This window comes from Podarcis pityusensis, assembly GCF_964106645.2.
Source record: "Podarcis pityusensis genome assembly, chromosome: 6".
Classification (NCBI taxonomy): domain Eukaryota; kingdom Metazoa; phylum Chordata; class Lepidosauria; order Squamata; family Lacertidae; genus Podarcis; species Podarcis pityusensis.
Genome location: NC_138030.1, coordinates 46,145,994 through 46,169,861, shown reverse-complemented (window position 1 = coordinate 46,169,861; position 23,868 = coordinate 46,145,994). Strand labels below are relative to the sequence as shown.

At 46.3% G+C, this 23,868-nt stretch overlaps 1 protein-coding gene across 2 annotated transcripts in view; it reads left to right on the top strand.

The window, feature by feature from the left end:
- Window positions 1-19,618: 19,618 nt before the first annotated feature.
- ITPR3 (inositol 1,4,5-trisphosphate receptor type 3) overlaps window positions 19,619-23,868 on the top strand; it is a 98,635-nt gene continuing 94,385 nt past the window's right edge. The window contains exon 1 of one of the 2 annotated variants that reach the window (XM_081009955.1): window positions 19,619-20,098. In XM_081009955.1, coding sequence (XP_080866081.1) covers window positions 20,010-20,098 — 89 coding nt within the window. In that variant the 5' untranslated portion in view covers window positions 19,619-20,009. The remainder of the gene's footprint in view (window positions 20,099-23,868) is intronic. The other variant, XM_081009954.1, reaches the window with a different exon arrangement.

Here is a 23,868-nt window from a genome sequence, read left to right as displayed (position 1 = left end):
AATATTACCTTGGGTTAAGAACTTTGCTTCAGGATGAGAACAGAAATTGTGCTCCAGCGGCACAGCAGCAGCAGGAGGCCCCATTAGCTAAAGTGGTGCTTCAGGTTAAGAACAGTTTCAGGTTAAGAACAGACCTCCAGAACGAATTAAGTTCTTAACCCGAGGTGCCAATGTATGTCAGTGAGGCTGGGGTGGGCAGCCCAGGACCTCCATACACACTGCCCAGGCTCGTGCCCCAAGGAGGTCACTTCAGTGCTGCTAACACAGTGGTTGGACTTTACCCCCAGAAGCACACTCCATTTTCTCTTGAGATAGACGGATGCTACCAAAATTTCTCAGCCTGAAATATTCTATTTCTGTTTCTATTTAAGCTATAGGTGAGTCAGTGTCTACTATTTTGAGTGGAGCAGGAACCCTATGATTATCAACAAATATGTTGAAACCAAGGAGACGCCTTACAATACTTCATAGTTTAAAAAATTATGTTTTGTAATGAGTTTGCTTGGTTTCAGCCTAGGTGGTTCCCTCTCCACTCAGGATAGTGGAGAACTGGCTCTCATCGTCATCAACCTCCCAATATTCTGGCAATAATTAGACTTTAGTCACTGAAACCACTGGTGTTTCTTCTTGGCATTGCACGAAATGACTGTATTCAGGTCAAGAAAGTTCATCAAATAGAGGCCCATATTACTTTTGTGAAGAGATGCAATTCTTGCACGCCTCATTCCCCAAATACCAAAACCTTGTGAGAGCCAGACAGGGCTGGATTTAGGTTTGATGAGGCCCTAAGCTACTGAAGGTAATGAGGCCCTTTATATGTCCAGCTGTCCTTTGTCAACAACAAATTGTCACTTTTTTGTTGTTGAATATATGCTATATGGTAATTTATGGACCTAATAGGTACCTAAAGCCATTTGCACATAACAAATAGGAGCCTACACAACACAAAACACTTGCTGTACGTAGGTTTTTTGTTTTTTTTAATCTTATACTTTGGAAATGTACATCCAGGTTGTTTTTTTCCCTTTATTTGGGGGGGGGGGCCCAAGAGAGTGGGGCCCTAAGTTATAGCTTGTTTAGCTTATACGTAAATCTGGCAGTAGACCCAGATGTGGAATCAGGAGCAATTCATTCAGCACTTCTGCCTTGTTCAAAACTACATTTGCGGTGCTTGAGATATTTCCCAAATTTGTGGTGAAGCAGTTGCCTGCCTGATTCACCGCAAGTATGGCTCACCATGCTGATTCACCATGTCCGTACCATGTCATTGCAAGCCTTTAGAAAGTGAACTGAGCAAAGGAATGTTGCAAGCCCTAATTTGTGGTTATGTTGAAGCAAGCAGATGAATGCTTCACCATGAATTTGGTGATCACTGTGAGCACAGTACTCTAGCTGGTAGTGGGGTGGAATGGTCCTAGGAAGCCATATATTTACTGGCCAAATATATGTATGGGCAACCACAAAGCCAGTCTCAAACACATTTCCTTGGGAGTGAGACCGGATTCCCAAGTTCTTTTTAGATATGAGAGAACCATTGACAGGTGACTCGTACCCATCATTTTTGCAGAGTGCAAATTTCTTCTGATCCTGTCCCTAACATGAGGAGATGTTAATGAAATTATTGGAAGTTCTCATAAGATTTTAACTGGCTGAGAACACATTTCTGTTCATAATGGACATTTTTATAAATTTTTCCTTTGCTCTAGGACTTTGTGATCATGATATAGCTTTCAGCCTTGCTTTTAATATCTCTGTCCTTGACTGGTACATCATAAACTGATGGAAGCACTAACTATCATTTAACATGATCCAGAGAAAAGGTTTAAAATTTAATCTGAGGAAAAGGTGCCAGGTTCTTTGGTGATTCATGGGCACATTTCTCATATTGTGTTTGGAACAAACCATAAAACAGATTTAAGAAATGAGCTACAAAATGGATTAGCTGCTCTTCAAGAACAGCTTAGCTGAACTATAATGTAAATAGGCAAGCTGTCTGTTTTGTTCTAGTAGCTGAAAGGTGATAATAACCTTTTTGTGCTGCTTGCTGCTGTTGGAGCAACCACTTTATCAGAAGCAGTAGACAATTTAACTTCCACTTCCCCTCAAAGAACCCTGAGAATGGTATTTCTCCCAGAGGTGGACTAGGGATCTGTGCTAGAGAAATCACACTGATACAACCATAATTCCCAGAGTTCCTTGGGAGAAGCCATGACACTTGCCATTTTCCAAACTGCTTTAACTTTGTAGTACAGATGTGACTGTAGACACCATCAACAGAATTCAAGTAAAGGAGTTGCCAGTTCTTGATTTTCTCTAAGCATCTGTTATGTACTAAGCTTGGATCCTAGAAGAATAGGCAGGTAGGATCCTAGAATGCAACAACTGATTGGCCTGCAGTAGCAGCCCAATCAGGCTCCAGGAGGGAAGCAGAATCAACCAATCAGACGGGACTCATTGTGTAAATGTATATAAAGCCTGAGGTTTGGGGGGAAATTCACTCACTGTTTTACGAGCTGCAATAAAGAGCATGAAATCACTACATGACTCCGAGTATATTTCAGCATCCATTCATACCTAAGGCTGCATCCAAAGGACATCATTCCCCAGCAACTGTAGTCTTTAAAATGTAGGGTTTTAGAGTTGATAGTCTGCACCAGGCATAGGCATAGGGACGTGGGTGGCACTCTGGTCTAAACCACAGAGCCTAGGACTTGCCGATCAGAAGGTTGGCGGTTTGAATCCCTGCGACGGGGTGAGCTCCTGTTGCTCGGTCCCTGCTCCTGCCAACCTAGCAGTTTGAAAGCACATCAAAGTGCAAGTAGATAAATAGGTACCGATCTGGCGGGAAGGTAAACAGCATTTCCGTGCACTGCTCTGGTTCGCCAGAAGCGGTTTAGTCATGCTTGCCACATTTGTCTGCGGACAAATGTCGGCTCCCTCAGCCAGTAGAGCGAGATGAGCACCGCAACCCCAGAATCGTTCACGACTGGACTTAAAGGTCAGGGATCCCTTTACCTTTACCAGGCATAGGCAAACTCTGCCCTCCAGATGTTTTGGGACTACAGCTCCCATCATCCCTAGCTAACAGGACCAGTGGTCAGGGATGATGGGAGTTGTAGTCCCAAAACATCTGGAGGGCCGAGTTTGCCTATGCCTGGTTTGCACAGTGCCAATTGTACTGATCCTGCTGGTTTATCTGGACTTAACCAGTCAACCAGGATGGGGCAGGGTTCATCCCTGCCACATGTGGCTTGTGGGATTCGGGTGCACTGATTCAGTATTCATTGTGCCTGATTCAGCCAAATGAAGTACTGTCTGGAAGCACCTTAAAGTCTCAATGACACTTTCTGCTGCTTAGATTTAAGGAACCTTCAGAGCTGTTTCACACATTCTGATAAGCAACGAAAAGCACTATTTCACAGAATTGTGTGCAAAAGGGAACTTGCATGTCTCTCCCTTGGTAAGTTTCAAATACATGTGGGACTCATGCACTTTGCCATGCCTCCTCCCTTTCCATGTGTCTTAGAGATCTATGGAAATTTTGCAAGCACTCAGGTGCTTCAAATCCAGAATTAGATTTTGAACAGTGTGCAGTCTCCCTTTTAAGAGTTACAAGAAAAAAATGGATTACCGTATTTTTCGCTCTATAAGACGCACCAGACCACAAGATGCACCTAGTTTTTGGAGGAGGAAAACAAGAAAAAAAATATTCTGAATCTCAGAAGCCAGAACAGCAAGAGGGATCGCTGCGCAGCGAAAGCAACAATCCCTCTTGCTGTTCTGGCTTCTGGGATAGCTGCACAGCCTGCATTCGCTCCATAAGATGCACACACATTTCCCCTTACTTTTTAGGAGGGAAAAAGTGAGTCTTATAGAGCAAAAAATATGGTACTTACTATCTGTGGGTACTGTAATCTGTTTCCTAGATCCTCATTGAGTGCATCTTATAGAAGTGGCTCCAAAAAAACTTAGCATGGTAACAGCTCATTCTGCTGTATCCTTTCCATACTTGTGTGCTTGTTTTGTGGGTTTACTTCAAGTTGTGATCCTGAGAGTACCAAACATGTTGGAATCAGAAACGTTTAGGTGGTTCAGTGTCGTCCATCTGCTACTGATGTCAGGTTTCCAAGGAGCTCAGGCCAAGTAATATACTAAACAATGGTTTACATGTCCGAAGAAGCTTCGCACCTGGAAGCAGCTGCAATTGCCGTAATGAATTGAATCCCACAGCAGGTTATTTGTTGAATGCTCTCAGGATTCATGCTTGTGGCTTGTTTGCAGTGTGATGTTAGCCAGTGTGGTGTAGTGGTTAAGAGTGGTAGTCTCGTAATCTGGTGAACCAGGTTCGCGTCTCCGCTCCTCCACATGCAGCTGCTGGGTGACCTTGGGCCAGTCACACTTCTTTGAAGTCTCTCAGCCCCACTCATCCCACAGAGTGTTTGTTGTGGGGGAGGAAGGGAAAGGAGAATGTTAGCCGCTTTGAGACTCCTTAAAGGGAGTGAAAGGTGGGATATCAAATCCAAACTCCTCCTCCTCCTCTTCTTCTTCTTCTTCTTCTTCTTCTTCTTCTTCTTCTTCTTCTTCTTCTTCTTCTTCCCAGTGTCTTCATAGTCCCATTTGACATATATATATGGAAATCTCTTCGAACATTCTAATCAAATTGGATTTCAGTGATGATTGAAGAATGATAACAAGGACTTTTAAATCCTCTGGGATTAAAGGTGCCATATGAAATATATGTTACCTTCAAGGCATTTTGTTAAAAGGAAGTGTCATGATCCTGTAAACAAAATTCACTAAATGCTCATTTTTATAGGCGATAAACTGCGAAGTGCTACTCATTCTTCAGTTCTCTCTTATAGTTTACAGCTTTGTCAGAACTTTCTGATTGATTTACTGACAAGCAAGCAAGCAGAGTTTGATGGCCTCATCATAATTTATAATTCCACTCAGGCAATTATGGAGGCTGAATGAGTCAGCGGATGTTCAGGAGCGGCATTGTCCAGTTACTCAAATGGGCTTTGTCAACAACAGGCTTTTATAGTAGGGTCAAATTTCAGACCAAACCTAGTTGACTCACCTGGAGGAAGTATTTCTCATAGTCAGAAAAATAGGTGGGTTTGCAATCTCAGCTGTTCAGTTACATATAATTCGAATCCAAAGGCAGGCTGCTATCTTGGTCAATACATACATACATATATATATACATACATACATACACACATCATATCATTTCATGCTTCCACTTTCAGAAAAATGGGCAATTCAAGGTATCCCCTCTTCCTTTGGAGAGTGCTGGAAATGTAAAGGGTCTTTGTACGTACAGATGTATCACTTGAGTTGGTTTTAGAAGTATGCAGATGCAAGGACACAGACAACACCCGATTCATAGTAACATCAGCATTGTGGCATTCTAAAGCTAACCTCTCCCATTTAACTCTATTAGCAAAGTTCCAAATTAACCTCAAACTACTGCTATTCAGCCCACCCAACCCCTTTCATATATATGGGACTCAAATAAAACTAGTTTCCATCCCCAACCCGAACAGGCGGACGTTGCACACAGTCAAATATTTGGAATAGCAAATGCCCATCACTGCTGACTAAGCATTGGATGGGATCTCAAAGGTCTTTTGGTCCAGCAGTGGCGAAGGAAGCCTCTCCGGCACCTGGGGTGGTGCGAACTGTCCATAGGGAGGAATGGGATGGGGCACGCAGCACCCATTCCTGCCCCTCTCCATTTTTGCTCGCCTGCCTCCTTCCCGTCCTCTCCAAAGCCTGCCTGCCTCCTCCAGGTGGGAGTGTGGGGTAAGGGCATGCTGCCCCCCTGACTCCTGACCCAGGAGGCGGGGCGATCGTGCATGGCTGGGGGGGGCCATCTGGCCCAGCGGCCAGGCCAGGGGGTGCAATCCGGCACGGCCGCGATTGGGCCCAGCCAGGATTTTGTCACCCACCCCTCAGGGATGGCACCCAGGGCGTACCACCCCCACCTTGCTCCGCCTTTGTGGTCCAGCCCTTGCTAATGTAGGAAGTCCACTACTGCAGCATCCTTGACATTTGGCCACCTAGCCTCTACTTTAAGACCTCCAGTGAAGGAGGACCCAGCGCCTTCTGAGGCTGTTCCATTGCTGAACAGCTCATACTGTCATGAACTTCTTGATGTAGGAGACACCTAGAAATGTAGCCTTTTTGCGTCACAGAATAGTATGGCTGTCTTGTACTAAATTATGCCAAGCAGTTGTCCAGATTCATAAAACTACACCAAGTAGTGCAATTACAACTTCCTAGAGCATGCACATGGATAAATACGGCTGAAACGAGTATTTATTATGTGTGCATAAGTTTCATAGTAAATTGTACATCACATTTCCCAGGCCAGAACTTCATAACAGATGAAACAGCCCCCAATCCACATTACGGACGTTCTCTATTTCCTTATATGTAAATAACCTCTTTTGATCTAGCCACTTTCTAAAGAGCGGAATGTGATGGTGCCGTGATTCAGCAGAACAAGTGATGAAGGAACAGCGTCCCCCAAATCTAATGCTTTTAAAACCAGTCTGTCTGTTGTTTTGCCCGGAGGGAAGGAAATTGATTTCCTGTGGGAGCCAAGTGGAGATACGGTTCCCTGATTACTTAGCAGCTAGGGAGGTTGCATTTTCCAGACACTTGTCCAGCTAGAAAAAACAGAAAATCAGCAGAAAAAACAAACCCTTAATCTCCAAGGTCCCTCTTCTTTTGAAGTATATGTAGTGCATGAATGAAGCTTACTAGGGCTTCCGGCTGTGAAGAAGATGGTTTTATTCACATCTTCTAGTAGAGGTTATAATACGGGTTGGAAATCTTTTTCAGGGCCACATTCCCTTCTGATCAACTTTCTGAGGGCCAAGAGGCAAAAGTGGATGCATGCAGATTTTCATACCAATGTCAAAATCGGGATGCTCAGTTTTTGGTCCGGTGCTCTGTTGTGAGCCAGCTGATTCACGTCAGAGTGTGTGGCCCAAAACCAGTGTCTTTTGGTCCTGAGCTCTTGTGGAAACCAGCTGATTCATGCAAGAGTGTGAGACCAAAAAACAAGCACCTTTTGGTTCTGCGCTCTGCTGCAAGCCAACTGACTCAAATGCCATTGTGCTGGACCAAAAACTGGGACATACCAGGATGCAATCGGAAGCTGAGATGGCTTCTGTAATTCCGGGATGTCCTGCTTGAATCAGGACAGTTGAACGGTATGAATTTTATCTTGGTACAGTAGGCTAGTTTCTATACACACCCATCTCTGTCCCCCATCCAGACAAGCAACAGGTATTGTCAAAGGTCCAGGGCACTTTCCAGGCAGCCAAAAGACTTCAGGTGTGAAACAGTGGCAGGGAGTGGTATGGCCTGAGGAGAATTCCAAGGGCAAGAGAAAGAAGCTTGGAGGGTCACAGCCTGGAGTTATATCACTGGAAAAGATATTGGTAATAATATAAATACTGAACATGGGGTGGTTAGTGACCCCATTACATTTCACACAGGAACTTCCTTCCCTCTTTCTTTCCTACCACTGTTACTGTTCCTTTTATCCCTCCACTCCCCTTATGAGAGGCCAGGACAACTACCAACAGAACTGCAGCATTAGTTCTAGAACTAAAAGCAAAAGTAGAACCACCTTACAGAATCAAATGTAAATAATCACCAACGTTCATTCTACAAATGGCGTCACTCCTGCTATGCCCCCAAAGCTGGCAGGAACAAAGCGGTCTTAAGCTGCTGCCTGAATGATTGTGCTGTGGGGGACAATCCAATATATATGAGAGGGGTATGGGGGCTGAACAACAGCCGTTTGAGGTTATTTTGCAAAGTCGCTAACAGAGTTTCAGGGCGGAGGTTGGCATTATACCACCTCTGTAAGGGAGCCTGTATTGAAAGTTGCAATCTTATAATTGCATATTAGGAGATGGAGTTATAATTTATTTTGGAAATGCATATGAAACCAGTGAAGCGTGCCACATAATACCCATTCCACATTTCTAAGAACTCGATCAATGAGTGTGGCAGCACCTGCACTTTGCAATTCTCTGCCTACTGAGATCAATAGTACTGTTTTTGGCCCCTGCTGAAAACATTCTTGTTTAGACAAGTCTACCCAGATGTTGAGAAAGTTGAGGTCATTTTAATCTGCTTTAGTATTTTAAATTTTGTAAAAGTAAGGTTGCGATTCTTTCCTCGGTTTTATTGTTTTATCTTTTTGCAAACCGCTTTGAGGTTGTTTTGCTTTTTTGTTTTTTACAATCAAGAAGAGGGGTGTCTTACCCATAGAGGTTAGTGGCGCGGGGCACCAGGGCGCCAAGTTCTGGAGGGTGCCAGGAAAGAGGCGGAGGCTGGATGTGGCGTCTCCCAGCATCAGCTTGCCACCCTCGCCCGCCTCCACTATGCCGTGCTGAAGCAGCGCAGCGCCCGGAGCCTCTGTCTGCCAATGGCCACTGCGGCACGAAACAGCCAGCTGAGCCGGGAGGTGCTGCGTCCAGCCTCTGCCTCTTCCCTGCTGGAGGAGCTGCTCCACCTCCTCCAGTCCCGCCAGCAGTGTCGCCCTCCCTAAAAAAGGGTCAACAACTCTGGGGAATGGGGTGGGGTGGGGGCTGGAGGGAGCTTGCACCACGGCGCCGGCTATGCTTAAGATGGCCCTGATCAAGAGGCGTATAAATTTTATGAAATAAAAAAATAAAACCACAACACCCTGCTACTTAACGTTATTCCTCCGATAGTGATGGTGTTTGGCCATGTGTCTGGAGCTGGTGTGACCTTCGCCCTACAATCAATTCATCTTTCAAGGAAGTAGGAAGCACAAGGAAACTATTAAGGGTGTATGCTTACTTCTGATTAAATGAAGGCAAGAGACTTGCGTGTTTAGTGTGTTCCTGACCACGCTGCCAATGGAGTCGCTAGGCATTCGGAATCTAGTTGCTGAAACTTCTATGCCAGACGAAGCTGGTTAGGATTTCCAATCACTACCGGATAATGCCTGTCTGCTTCCCCGGCCAGCCTCCCTTTCCATCCGGCTGCGGCCTCCGTCCCACTGCTGGTCGGTCCAGTGGCTGCTAATGGCAGCTGTTAATTGTTCTTCTGTTCCGTGCTATATTTAATTCCTCACTAATTTTTACCCTCCTTAATCGTATTAAAAAGACAGAATTTCCCGAGGGAAGGTTATTGCCTCAACTATGGAAATTTACCTGCAAGTCACACAGAGCTATGCCAAGAGGGGATTGAATGTATTTTAAAACCAGAACTCAAAGTGCCTTCATTTCTGAATTCGTTTAGCTCTTTATCAAAATAGAAAAGGAGGATTTGGTACCATATCCACCCTGCCCCCCCGACAATTGTTGTCTAATTTCTAAAAAGCCATGCGGTTAGGATTCATTTTATCCTGAAGACAGACTCTAATCCCAAATGTGTTTACATGTGGCAGTTTGCTCAATGACATGAGAAATAAACTCCTTACATGCTCAGAGTTTCTTTTGCCTTATTTCTTCACAGTGTCTGGGATTATTGTGCCTGGGGCTCACAGTTATTTTTCTGAGGACGAAACTATATGTATGCAGGTACGCCTCTTTTCCTCCCGTTAATTAATTACTGGTAGGATGTGTACACACACACACACACACACACAAACATACGATTGTTATCAAGATTGTGGCATGAGGAGAGGGAGGTTTATCCCTTTCTTTCCCACCCACAATCAGAATGAAAACCAGAGCCCCCTCACCCACAAAGCAGCCTTGAGGTTAGAAAACAGTTTGTGAATTTATATCAGTTATGAATTGAACAAGTCCTTCTGAAAATTCAGCAGCATTTGAGTGTGAATTCCTCGCAATAGACAGATATTTGTAAGCAATTTGTCCTAATATATACATTTTGGGAAAGCAATACTTCCTACAGCATTTGTGTCTGCTATTTTAATTAACAGGTGCTTTTTATGCACACTTTAGCATGTTCATTTTTGTACGTATTACTTGCCTAGAAAACTGTGTTGCAAATTTCGATGGATGACTGTGTTTTGGTTTGCATCTTGTTTTGGAAGAGTGAATTGGGTAAATTTGCCTTTAAATGTGGAATGAACTGAATTTCTCCCCCCTCCCTGCTCTCAGCCCACCATTTACTGGACTTGTGGCTGTCAATAGCGGTCGGGTTCCCTTGCATGTGCCCTGCATTTGTAGCAACATGCACATTTTATATTGTCTGTGGGAGACAATGCGCTGCTATTGCTGCCTCCCAATGGAATCAAGTTGCCAATGGCTATACTATGCTTGCAAGTGGGCTAGGCTGCCAACCCCTGATAAGGATTGTTCTCCATTGAAGAGTGAGCAGATATAAATTCAGACCAGCCAGCATGGAAGACTGGGGCAGGAAAACCTCCAGGGAATGGGAGGTTCCTGCACAACATCCTTTTGTCTGGTAACCTCCTCAATAGCTGCCCTGTTTCCTAAAGATTAGCGAGTGGTTGCAATGAAAGTTAGGTCAAGTGCAGCCATCTGTTGGCCTTGCTGAAAAGAAAGAACTTCAGTGAAAAATACCAGGCCTTGACAGTGGCGTAGCAAGGTCAGGTGCTACCCGGTGCGGAAAATTTCTTCTCACCTCCCACCCCTCGCTTGAGTACAAACTGCAGAGACAGACTTCGGTGGAAAGAAACACACACAGTTCCTTATCCATACACTCTCCACTACACAGCGTTGAGTTCAGCCATGTTTCATTGCGTTTGTTGAATGAACTAAAAAGTTTCAATACACATTATGTTGACTTGTTGAGGTTAATTAATTGTCAGACAATGTTATTAAACTCATTTTTAATAAACAAAATAATTAAAAAAAGTTTCATGAGCCCGGTACAATTTTTTTTTATTTTAAAAACACATATTTTTGCTATTTTGTCACCCCCCCTCAGAGATGACACCTGGGGCGACCCACACCCACCACACACCCCTTCCTATGCCATCAGGCCTTGATAACGCACAAGGCTGTCCCTCTGTATCTCTGTGTGCTTCGTGCCTGATTCTCTCATTACCTGCCAGGAATGGCCTGTCCTGTTTTGCCACCTGAGATGAAACAGGAAGTGTTGCCTCCTTGCCCCACATTCCACTTCTGCCATGGCAGGGCCCCATCTCTCACCAAACTCAGTGGCAGCCAGGGCACTCCTCCAAGTGTTGCCAATTGTCTTACCTCGGGATGGGGGGCTGACCAGCAATGTGGCAGGCAGGCAGGAATGCTCCAGGTCTCACTGAACTCAGGGGAGCTGAGGCACCCCACAAATTGTTGCTACTTGCTTGGCTTCTCCTCCTGGGGGCAGGGAAGACAAGCAGCAATGTCGCGTACTAGAACCCTCCTCTTTCAGTGGTGGAAGCAGTGGGGCAGGTGGGCGAAGTGCCTCTTCTTGCACTTCCACTGCCTGAGGCGTTCACTTAACCAGGCATAATGGGCAGGCCAGTTCTGCTACCTGCCTATCAGCATGCAGGTGAAATGTCTACAGGCACCTCTCCCTTAGGCCGGTGATTTAAAAACCACCTAGTTCCATGGAATGCTTGGCACATTGACTTCTCTGTCACAGAACCCCTGAGTGCTGAAGAGGGTAGCAACACCACAGGCCAACCCCAATGCCCCTTATGCAGGGCCGTGGGGGATTTATTAGCGAAGGGGCCCCCATGACAGTTCAAGCTTCAGGGCCCCTGAAATGTAGGTCCGCCACTGACATCAGGTGGCACCCCAACCAATGGCAGACAGGGCAACTCAATTTGAGTTTTGTCCCATGTTCTACAAGGACAACACCAGGACTGATGTTATAGGGACACCCCACGGACTGGCTGTAAGGAACAAAGGAGGCAGGTCAGTGGGGGTTGGCTGAGGACAAACTAAGATTGGTGGGGCAGCACCCCATTTGTCTTAATGGAACAGCTTTCACCACAGCTATGAGTGCCTGAGAGTGAAGCCCCATAATCTCTGCTGACTTTACAAGGAATTCTGTAACACGTGTCAAATTGGTGGCAAAATCCATTGAGCAGGTAGTCCTTTCTCTCTGCTTTCAAGGACTTGCTGCCCTCTCCCTCTCCAATTGACTGCCTTCATCTCTGCATGAGAACCTTCTCCTTTGCATCTCCTATGCAGAACAATATCCCCTGTAACCTGCAGTTTTTTTATTGCCACTCCAAACTTTATTTGGGAACTACAAATGTCACAAAGTGTGGATCTCGTCTGGTGGCCATTTCCCTTCTCTCCCCCCCCCCCCCCGGATGATAGATTATCACGCTGCACAACTTCTAGGGGGAGGGTGTGTATGGCATGAGAGATGCTACAGAGAACTCATCCTTGTGAGACTGCATTGTACTTCTGGGTTAAAAGCTGAGGGCATTGGGGTGGGAGAAGATTTGTCTCACAGGCCAAGAATTCCTCCTTTTATATTTTTTCTCCCTGGAGAATTCCTTCTCTCCCTGACTTGGCAGTGAAAACAAAGCGTCCAGTGTCTCTTCTGCTCCTTCTAACACAAAGGCAATTAGAGTCATTTTCACTTTCACATTGCCAGCTACTTCTTCCTCAAATGCTTGCTGGGCAGTGGCTGGCTTACTGATGGCCAGATAACATTGCAGTGCAGAAATACTTAGCTGCACACACTCACATGACTGGCTAGGCTGTGTGGTTGCAGTTGTGGCACCCATGGGTGCAGCTGCATCCTCTACGACTTCCCTGGTGCCCATGAAGTCTCTGACTGCCACTAACCCTCCACTCACTGCACCCTTTCGTTAGGAGGTGGCAAGGCTGGTTCCATTTCCCCCACTTGAAAAGTTTGTCAATTGGAAGAACTTCCAATTCCATGAGCTTTTACAAGGCTTGCATCAGCAGCTGATCAGGAAAGCAGAGCAACTGGGGATAGGAGGGAAAGAGAAATGATCTGAGAGGATGGGAGGCAGGGGAGGGACACAGTGTAGCTGGGGGGCAGGGAGACAGGAGGAGAAATCAAATCACCAGCATGAACTGGGAAGAAAGACTTCTTTCTGAAAAGGTGGAGAACTGCTGCCAGTTAGAATAGACAATGCTGAGCTCAGCTAGATGGATTAAAGGTATAATTCAGTACAACACAGCACCCCCACTTGCAGATACTGATATGGCCTTCAAAAAGCCCATCTTGTATTTCTAGGACTCACCTTCCAAGAATGTACTGCCTGTCTGGGGTGTTTGTTTGACCTCTCCTATGCCTTTCTCAAGCATGTTTTGTAATGTTGTTTGATGCTCGTTCAAGAAAAATCCAGGGTAGGTCTGTTCCACTCACATGGTTAGAACAATTTGCACCCCATTTTCTTTTCCACCTGTCATTTGTTCCACCCCCAAGAAACTGCTCTCTTTTGTCACTGCCTCTGTTGACATCCACCCACACTTCTACCCTAGTTGTTATTTGGAGTCTAACCCAGTTTCCAGCGGCTGTGAAAGAAGCCTTGCTTTGATGTGGTCCCGCATGACAGCCATGGTGGGCATCATTCCTTCCTATGTGACATCATCCTGCCAGAGGGAGGGCATCTGTGCCTGAGCATATTGGTGGTCTGTGAAGTTGAGGGAGGACATCTGTTTAAATGCAACGGTGTGAAAAACATGCCGAAACCAAAACTGATCCAAGGAAGGGTGTGCGTGCACTAGGAGTGGGTGGAGAGGCTCTGGTGCCAGAGGAAACTCCAATGTGCTGGGATGGGGAATCCGCAGCTTGAAAAGCTTCCCGGTGATGAACTGCAGCATGGAAAAAGAAGGCAAGCTAGCCAAGAAGAGAGACTGTGCCATGGAGACAGATGACTCTGCTGCCATAACCACACTGAGTCACACCCAGAAGCCTCTTGCAATCACTTCCTTTTCAAAGTTTTCCTGGATCCCCTGGTTAATATACACTGAGAAAGGATGCACATTTATAGTTAGATCCTTTTTCCTTGAATGGTGGGACTGGAGGCAGAGATAGTAGAATGCATGGGATGGGAGCAGAAAGGCAGCGTAATGATGACTAACTTGAGGAATCATCTCGCAGCAACGCCCTTCCATGCACTTTTCTGAGATGATGTCTCAGCCTCCCCCAAGTTCTCTTTGGGTCACCAAGCCTTTCTGCAAATGTGGTGTGTGTTGTTTTCAAGACACCAATAAGGCATATCATGCTGTGGCTTCTCCTTTCTCTCCTTCCTCTGACATTGGTTCTTCAGTAATCTCCATATACTCTCATTAATAACCCCCTTGACTCGAGGATTCACTAAGGTCTCCCCCCACCCCAAAACAGGTCTTATAATTATAATTATTATTATTATTAGGTTTTATAACCCAAAACAGGTCTTTTAAAACAAATTAGCCCACCAGTTTAAGTTATCCTGAAGCTATAGCTCTTAGTCTGTTTAATTTCTGGTTGGTAAACTTCCAAGTTTCAATGGGCTAACCGGAGGTGATGTGGATTAAATGGCAAGGAAAGTGGTCCTGGTTAATAAGTAGCTCCTCAGTATTAGAACTCCCTCCAAATTCATAACTGTATCCTCAAAGGTCTCTTTGTAAATGGCCATTATGTTACGCATTCCAAGGGGCATGGATTTAAAACTTCAGTGCAGGCATAGTGCAAACGACCAAAGGCAAAGAGCAGTGATTCATGGTTGAAATATCATGGGATTTCTTGTCCATGTTAATGAGAGTTGCTAATTCAGCATAAGAAACCTGAATGAATGATTTCTGAAGCAAGATGAGGTATCAAATTCCAGAGGGGATAATCTGCTGCAGCAGCAGAAACAGCAGAAAGTCTTGTGGCACCTTCAATGCTCACAGATTGATTGTGGTATCACCTTTTGTGGACTAGATGCCATGTTGGCAGATGGATGAAGTGTTATTCTGTTGAAGGACACACACACGATGGTAGGGAGGGAGAAAATATTGACACCAAAAAACACAAAATGCAAGAAATCTGTCTCATGTCCAAGCAAAACTCAAATATGCACAAGCTAAGCACAGTGACAATCAATGCAGTGGTAGTTGGTAACAACACTGTATTCCTAGCGTTGAAGTGCTAATTCAAGAGAGAGCAATGTTTTTCAGACCAAGGGCCATCTTTCCTTCTGGACAAGCTTTCAAGGGCCACATGCAAAAGGGGAAAAGCGGGCATAACAACTGATGTAATATCTGCCTTTGTGCAAGAGAGGCACACCCCCTCTCGGCACACTATCTAGAACAGGGCGGTTCAACTTTTCCTACCAAGTGGGTAGGCTTCCAGCAACTGGTATTCGGAAGCATGACTGCCTTCAGCTGTGGAAGCAGAGCAGAGCCCCCATGGCTCCGCCTTCTGCATGCAGAGCTTGTGAGATAAAATGTCGGAGTTGGCTGTGGTGTACAAAATGGAAACATGTCTACTCACTCCATCAGGGTCCCCCCCCCCCCAGATCCTTAAAAATCTTCAGGCCTGGACCATAAATTTGCATAAAAACCCACATGTAAATTTAGGGTGACTTTAGGAGGAAAGCCACCATTGTAAGCAACATTTTAAAAAGTAGAATAAAAAAGGGGATAAGGGGCAAAGGCCCTGAAGTCCTTGTCAAAAGGTTAGGAGATAAATGTGACAGTTCTTGAGTAGCTGGGGAGAAGAGGGTGTTCAGTGCAGCTCTTAAAAGTGAGACCTAGTTTCAAGAGCAGTGTGGCAGCTAAAAAAGCAGTGAGTTAATTTCTGACTGATTATTCTCCATCTGGGATAAAAGTTTCTAAATTTGCCCTGCTCTAAAAATGCAGCATTTCCTGACAGACCTGAATTTGCAGTACCCCTGCAAAATCAGCATTACATGGTCTTCTAGCTCTGCCATATGTGTTGGTGTGTAATAGATCCCTGAATTATATCGAAGTCTAAAAATTGTTTGCATTCTGGAAGAGAACAGAAGGAAATAGATTTCTATTTTTAAACGTATTTGTTATTACAACAGAAGCAATAGGTAAATTTAAAAGGCAGCACATGGAAATGCAGAGCCATCTGCTGAAGATATTGCGCCTTCCACATCCACCTGGTGCTGATTTTAATGCCTGGAACCACTAATTTTAAGGCCTGGAATCTGCTCAGAGGTTCAGTGACAGAGGCTGGATGACCATCTGTCAAAGACTCTTTAGCTGTGATTCCTGCATGGTAGGGGGTTGGACTCTGGAGATACTTTCCAACACACCAACTCAATGATTTTATGGTGTGTGCAGTCTCCTTTGAAAGATCCACTGCTAATCAACACTGTGGACTATACAAATCAGCAATTCACAGGGCTGAGCCAATCTGGCAATTACTGCCCCTGTGTACTGCCAAGAGGTCATTCCTATTTTTATAAGCTTCCTATGTAGGGATTTTTAGATACGTTCAATGTTATGCTCAGGGCATCCTTATACCTCCAAAATTCCAGACATGGCAATAACCATAGGCAACTGTTTTCTAATCGGCTATAACAAGTGGACTTGCAACAAAATGTTGCAGTGCCTCCTCCCTCCTAAAATGAGTAATCCTTTTCAGGCAGGAAGGAAGCCAGCCAGCCATTCCCTCCCCACCCCACCCCACTTTCCTCTTTTCTTTTTCTAGATCACTCTAAATACTATGTCTTACTGAGCATATTCAGTCCTCATTGGGCTGTTTTAAGTTTTGTTGCCACTTGGGATTTTTGTAAAGCTCCTACCCTTCTGCAAAACTTGTTTTATATTTTCTACAACCCCTACATTGAATGGCAATGACCATCAACTTTTTTTTGAGGGGGGGCAGCCCTCTAAAATACTTTATTGGGGCAGGGCCAAAGACCTCTCAGCCCTCAGGAGCTGGCTTCTATGCAAGCAGGTGTGCTGTATTTTGCCTGGTGGGGTTCAGGTGCCTTTAGTGGTTGCAAGGCAGGCAAAAACTTCGATGGTGAAGCTTTCTTCATCATTGTATCTCCACACTTGGTAAAGCTGCACAGGTGGAGTTTATGGCTGTTAAAGACACAGGAGCCAAAACATATTTTTATATGCTGGGGTTTGTGGGTGCAGGTCACCCATAATTCTTAGAACTGGCAAAAGTTAGAATTAATCAAGGTGTGCTTAAACTGCCAAACATGGACTTTCCTGGGATTAGCTCGTTCTAACAAGCCAGGCTAGCTTGACAGGTCTTGCTAAGTGTATGCCAGTGGTTCTCAAACTTTTTTCTTTGGGCCACACTTTCAGAATAAAAATTTGCTCACGTCACACCAAGTTTTTTTTTGTTGGTAGGAAATAAATTGCAAAACAGAAGAGCACGAATCATACTGTTTCTGGTTGTGTCTGTGTGTCTGTGTATCAGTGGCGTAGCGTGGGGGGTGCAGGGGGGGGCCCGGCCGCACCAGGCGCAACATCTGGGGGTTAGGGTTAGGGGGCGCAAATCCATGGGTTAGGGGGCGCAAATTACTTGCCTTGCCCCGGGTGCTGACAACCCACGCTACGCCACTGCTGTGTATATATAGATATATAATTTTGATACTATACTACACCATGCTGAAATGTTTATGTTTCTTTGATTGTCCTTGAGTCTTCCCACCACACTTGCCCTCTCTCCTGCCACACCCTTTCAGAAACACTGGTGTAAGCCATTAAGACACAAAGACTAGTGACAGCTCATCAAGGAAACCATCAAGCAAACACTGCCAGACAAGCTGTGTGTTGGTGGGCAGAGACCAAAGGGGTGTAGGATTTAAGGGTGGATGATGTAAATGAACAGGGAAAAGGTGTCAGTTTTTGCAAATGGCTTGGCAAGCGGGTGGGTGGGTTGCTTGGTTGGGGGGCAACTTGATGTGGGCTGTCAGGGAGAAGCTGTAACAAAGAGACACAGAGGATGGCCTTTTGCTGTTCTTTAAATCCAAAGCTGCGTTTATGGAGGAAGCCAGGCCTGCTTGGGATGTGAATGATCTGCAAACCTTTCATCTAAGTTCAGGTTTGTATATATGTGTAAATAAACCATATAGAGTAGTACCTTGGAAGCTGAACGGAATCCTTTCTGGAAGTCCGTTTGACTTCCAAGACATTCAGAAACCAACGTGCGGCTTCTGATTGGCTGTAGGAAGCTACTGTAGCCAATTGGAAGCCGCGGAAGTTGCGTTGGATGTTCGGGTTCTAAAGAACGTTTGATAACTGGAACAATCACTCCCGGTTTTCGATTGTTTGGGAGCCAAAACCTTCGACTCCCAATGCGTTTGAAAACCAAGGTACGACTGTATCATAAAGACACTACAGTCTCTGTTGTGCCTCGTTGTCCCAAAAGGGATCACAGACTCTGGTAGGTGCACCTGAAACACCTGGAATCTCACACCGCTTGGGAAGATTGTTGTGTTGTGCAACAGCATCTAGCAAGCAACAGGAGCATCAGTGTGGTATAGTGATTAGAGTGCCTGACTAGGACCTGGGAGAGCAGGGTTCAAATCCTGATTCAACCATGAAGCTCGCCTTGGACTGGTAGTCACACACTCTCAGCCTAACCTTCCTCACAGGGTTGTTGTGAGGATAAAATGGGGAGGAGGAGAAGTCTGTAGGCCACTTTGAGCTCCCTGGAAGAAAGGCAGGATATAAATATAATAAATAAACTTTGAAAGGAAGCCAGAACTCCTGGCACTACCTAGATGTTTTGGTACAACTCCCTCTCTCTCTCAAAGTGGTAAATACTGTTGTTTCAAGTAAGTTCTTTTGCGTGTGTCAAATACGGGAATCTGTTAGGTTCCCCCCCCCCCCCCAGGGTTAAATTGATGTCAGGTTCCCCTTTTATCTCCGCCCCTCCTTCTTTCCCTGGGTCGAGCAGATTCTGAGAATAAAGGGCCGCGGCCGCTTTAAAAACAACTACCGTAGCTACTCTACAGCCAAGCGAAACAAAAGGGAGAGTTAGCCCGAGCAAGTCTTGGCTTTCTGCTCTTTCTCTCTCTCTCTCGCTTTCAGCGTGTCGCCGGAGGCTGAGCTGCAGCGCCTACCTCGACAGGAAGCCCGCGCGGCCGCTTGCCCGGACCGCGGCGAGAGCATTGTCGCGCGCAACTCCCGGCTTCAGCGCCACCAACTTTGTCCCCACGTGAATCAGCGGCGACGAAAGCTTACGAAGCACGGGTGTGGAGTGGGCTTGTGCGTCTATACACGTGTGCGTATATGCACACGTGCGCTCACTGATGCGCGAATTAAGAGCGTTTCTCCTCGGATCGGATTCAAAAGCCCAAGAGAGCGCGTGGTAGGACTGTGAATGGAGAAGACTGGTGTAAGGAGGAAAAAAAGGGGCGTGTGTGTCTGTTTGTTTTCATTCTTCATTGTCTTTGGCAGGAGCCTCGCACCGTAATCGTGGGCAGTTCCGGCAAGAACAATCAGATAATGCTCCTTTTTGAAGCTCACCAAACGCACACATACTTCGGGCGAGGGCGGGGAGGTGGAGCAGAGGAAACAATTCATTTCCCTCCCCACCCACCTCCCCAAGTTCCTTGTTCCCTCCACATGCAAGAGAGACGCTTCTTCAGAAGCAAAAGACTTTTTTTTTCTTGCTTTCTCAATGCTGGAAAAGTTTCTTCCGTGGGTGGGAGGGGGCGTGGCCAGCAGGGGTGTGGCTTTTCCGCCGCCCCCCCCCCCCCAGCTCGCAGTCCCAATTTGCATCGAATGTTTCATCAGGACTTCCTGATCGCTTTCTATTGGCTGCAGGTAGAGAGCTGGACGAAAAAGAGAGTGTGTCTCGCTGGGAACTCATGCAAATCTCTGGCCGATCTCCGCCGCTCCCCCCGCTCCACCGCGCGCCAGCCCCAACTACACAGCCGCGCTTCTTTCCCTCCTCGTTTGCTGCCGAGCCGAGCCGCGTCCCGGCGGATAAGCCCAAGCACGTGTGAACGGAGGGCGATCCCTTGCCCGGACGCCCCTCTCTGGCGGAGGAGCCTTTGGACCATTGCATCCTGGTGCCCCGCCGGCCACATGGTGGATCGCCTGGGTGGGAGGTGAACAGCTCGAGAGAGGAGGCGGGGGAGGCGGGAAAGGCGTCGGGACACCAGCCGAGTTGGAATCATGAATGAGATGTCCAGCTTTTTGCACATTGGGGACATCGTCTCCTTGTACGCCGAAGGGTCGGTCAATGGCTTCATCAGCACTTTGGGGTGAGTTTGCAGCGCCCTTTCCTGCGGGGTTGAGGAGGGTGGGAAGAGAGAGAGCCAGTCCTTACGGGGAAAGGAGCTCGGCGGCGGCGCTGAGAAGGAAGCGGAGCTGTTTCTAAGGGCTGCGATGGCTTCACTGGTCTCATCGAGGGCGATGCGCGAGTCTTTCGTTAGCCTGAAGTTGAGCTGAAGTTCCGGAGAGCGCCTGAGTTGCACACACACCCCACGGCCCGTGGTGGTTTTTTTTGAGAGTGGTTGGAGCACAGACGCGGCCATGCAAGCATTGCTGAATGGCAGCGGGGATGTCTTTCTGTAGGGCCTGGATCGAGGGTGAAGTGGTTTGTTGTTCGCTTGTTTTGTCCTGCAAGGATCTGCTTACCGAGCGTGGGCAAAAGCTCGGCTGGTGCGGAGCTCGAGGTGTCTTCCTGGTTTGGGCTGTAATTTAGTCCCTAGCCAGCAGGGGTCCGGGCTCGATGACAAGGGCAACTCAGCCTCAGAATCGCAGAGTGGGAAGGTACCACGAGAGTCATCCTCCAGTTCAACCCCCTCCCCGATATTACAGGAATCTTTTACCCAAAGTAGGGCTCGAAACCTGAGTCTGATGCTCTACGGACTGAGCTGACAGTGGGCTTCCTTGAGCCTCTTGAGTTTTTGGGAAAGACAGTTGCTTTGGCCATAAAAGTCAGTGCCTTCTCTGGCAACGAGAAGACCAGGAATAAAATTGCTCTGACCTCTGGGCCAATTTACACAATATATTTTTAATCCACCCAGTTCTTCCTGGGTTTGCAATTGCCTGGGCGGATGTAATTGGTAACAAGTTATCATGCATATTGTCTCCAGGGAGCACCATGACAGTGACAATGGGGGGGGGGGAGTATCTGAACAATCCTGGGGATTGTTGCCGCCCCCATATATGTGATTGCCTGATCAACACATCAAGTGTATGCTTGAAACTGGGGGCGTAGCCAAGGAGGCGGCAGGGAGGTAGCAGCCCCCCAAATCAATACAAATCGGAGGTTCTGCCACCACTAACAAAAACCCGCCTCCCCTAACAAAAATCCTGGCTATGTTCATGCTTGAGAGCCCCATTTATCCAGAACTATTTGCTAGGACGTAAGATGTACTGAATGAACTAGCCCTAACTGGCATTTTGATCAATGAAGTGGCAGGGATTTACTTTTCTTCTGCTCATCCCTGCCCCTCCTAAAGTTTTCAACAGTGATGTTGACAAATCCTGTTACTTTGGTTCTCACTTGTGATCAACAACACCCCCTCAAAAAAAAAAAAAAAAAAAGGCATGACCCAATACCATTAATGCAATTAATACTGTCAGGGTTGTACAGATGAATGCTAATCTGCAGCAAACAGAATTCCTGCTTTTGCCTTTATTTTAGAAAAACAAACTGTATCACGAACTGTAGACACCTTTTCCTGAATCACCCTGGCCTGGCCTCGCTAGTGCTGTCTGCTCCCAGCTCACCCTCCCACCCTTGTTCCTCCTCTCTCCAAATCTCTCCCTTCACTTTTGTCCTGTCTTCTGCTTAATACTGTGAGCCTGCTGGGCAGGGACTTTGTCACTTCTGCCTTGTGTGCAGCACCTAGTGCAGGGCTGGCGCTCCATAGCCGCTAATTAACAGCCATGAATCAGTGCCTGTAAACTGTGACATAACCTGCCAAGTAGCTTGCCAGTGCACAGTACTCAGTAGCTGCTAAGACTGTGCCATCCAGCTGTGCTAATTTATTCTTTGCTCTGGTGGGCCGTTTGTATCCTCAGCAGACCCTGTAAGCCTTCCCCGGGAGAAGAAAAGGAACAAAGTAATGCTAGTGGCTGGATGTGGGTAGATTCTTGCTTGCTGTCTGCCAGCCAAGGATCTTGCTTAGAGTTGTGCTGTTTGTAAAAACCATGCAGGATGCCTGCAAATCCAGAGTAGGAGTCAACAGCGATGGCGCTGCCCCCACAACCGCCAGACCCAGGCACTTTTTTAATGGGCCTAGCAGTCTGCTTGTGCCTAGATGGCAGAGTCCTATGTTGATTGCTCTGTATGGGGATTTATACATGGGTGCTATGTAGTCAGTGGCTGAGGACACGAAGAATTCCCTTCCTGTCTGAAATGGAAGTGTTGAAGGGGAGCACTGTGTTAACATCACAGCAGCTGCCATGCAGGCTGTAAACCGCTTTGTGCTTCTTGCAATCTTCGGTAGTTGGGAGGAGGTGCAGCAGAAGGCCCAACGAAGACTATGCAAGTTGGATACACTTCAGAGAAAATGCCCATTAGATGCATTTGGACTGGTGCAAGCAGAACGTGAGTGACAAAAGTCACTTTATCCTCCTCTGGAAACAGGCAGGGGGTTTCTGTTACTGCTCTTCACTTGGTTTGAAGAACAGACTGTAGAATTCCTTTAAGGGCCTATAGCACTGTAACACAGGAAGTTAGGACCAACTTTTAGGAAGCAACTACTTGGGTCCTGTACGACTGAGCATTACCTTACCTATACAACAGCCATTGTGGTATTTGTGGGACACCACAGGATGAAATCAGCTGATACCTTTGTCTTTTCAACATTCAACTTAATTTATTTGTCCACATCCACCCTGTCTCTGCCTCCAAACTTGGGTTGTCATGTGTCTCTTTTTCCAGGACATGTCCTCTTTTTCAGGGGTAAAATTTGAGACAAATTGCATTTATTTGCTTTGAATGGCTGTCATAGCGTTTTCTTTTTTCTTTTCAAAATATGGCAACCCTACTCCAAGCACCTTTTCTGGCACCTCAACTGCCTCTCCCAATTCAGATGAAACAGAGAGATAGAGCTAGGTGTCACCTGCTTATTGGTTTCATTTCACTCAGCAACTCATTATGACCGCTCCCAGATCATTCAGGAATTCATCAGATTCCATAAGTCTCAGAGATCCATCTCAATTGGTCCCCCATCCCAGCAGTGTCAAATAAAGGCATTCAGCCCATCCCTTACCAGGAAATGTGGTGGTTGCTCTTCTATATCTATTGTCGTTTGATGTACAGAGTTACCACTTAGACACTTTAATATTAAGCAGCATACAAATTATTAAAATGAAAAAAATAAAATTTGCAAATGTGAATTGCTTTGATGGTACCATGTAGGGTGGCAACTTACTCACCCCCAAGAAAACAAATCAGGACACAGATTTGCACAAAACATGCATGTGCTAGTTTGTATGTATATATGGAGATTTAGAAATGCTTGCTTTTATTGATGCATTAATACAGTACCCCAGACTGTAATGGTTAGGTAACTTGTGTGCCTGCAAGTATGGTATCTAGGCGCTAGCTGAAAGGCATCTTCAGGGCACCTCCTGCTTTCCCTTCTAATGGTTATTAGTCTTTAAACAAGACAACCCTTCAAATAGAGGTCTGTCCTCTTTAAAATAGGACACATGGCCACCCTAGCCCTGTAGCATGGGTAGGCAAACTAAGGCCCAGGGGCCGGATCCGGCCCAATCACCTTCTAAATCCAGCCTGCAGACAGTCCGGGAATCAGCGTGTTTTTACATGAATAGAATGTGTGCTTTTATTTAAAATGCATCTCTGGGTTATTCGTGGGGCATAGGAATTTGTTCATATTTCCCCCCCCCCCAAAAAAAATACAGTCCGGCCCCCCTACAAGGTCTGAGCAACAGTGGACCGGCCCCCTGCTGAAACAGTTTGCTGACCCCTGCCCTATTGGAAAGGAGTGGTTCACTGCCTTTTTTATTGCAGTAGTGCCGATCAGTGAGAAATGGAATGAACTTTCAGTTG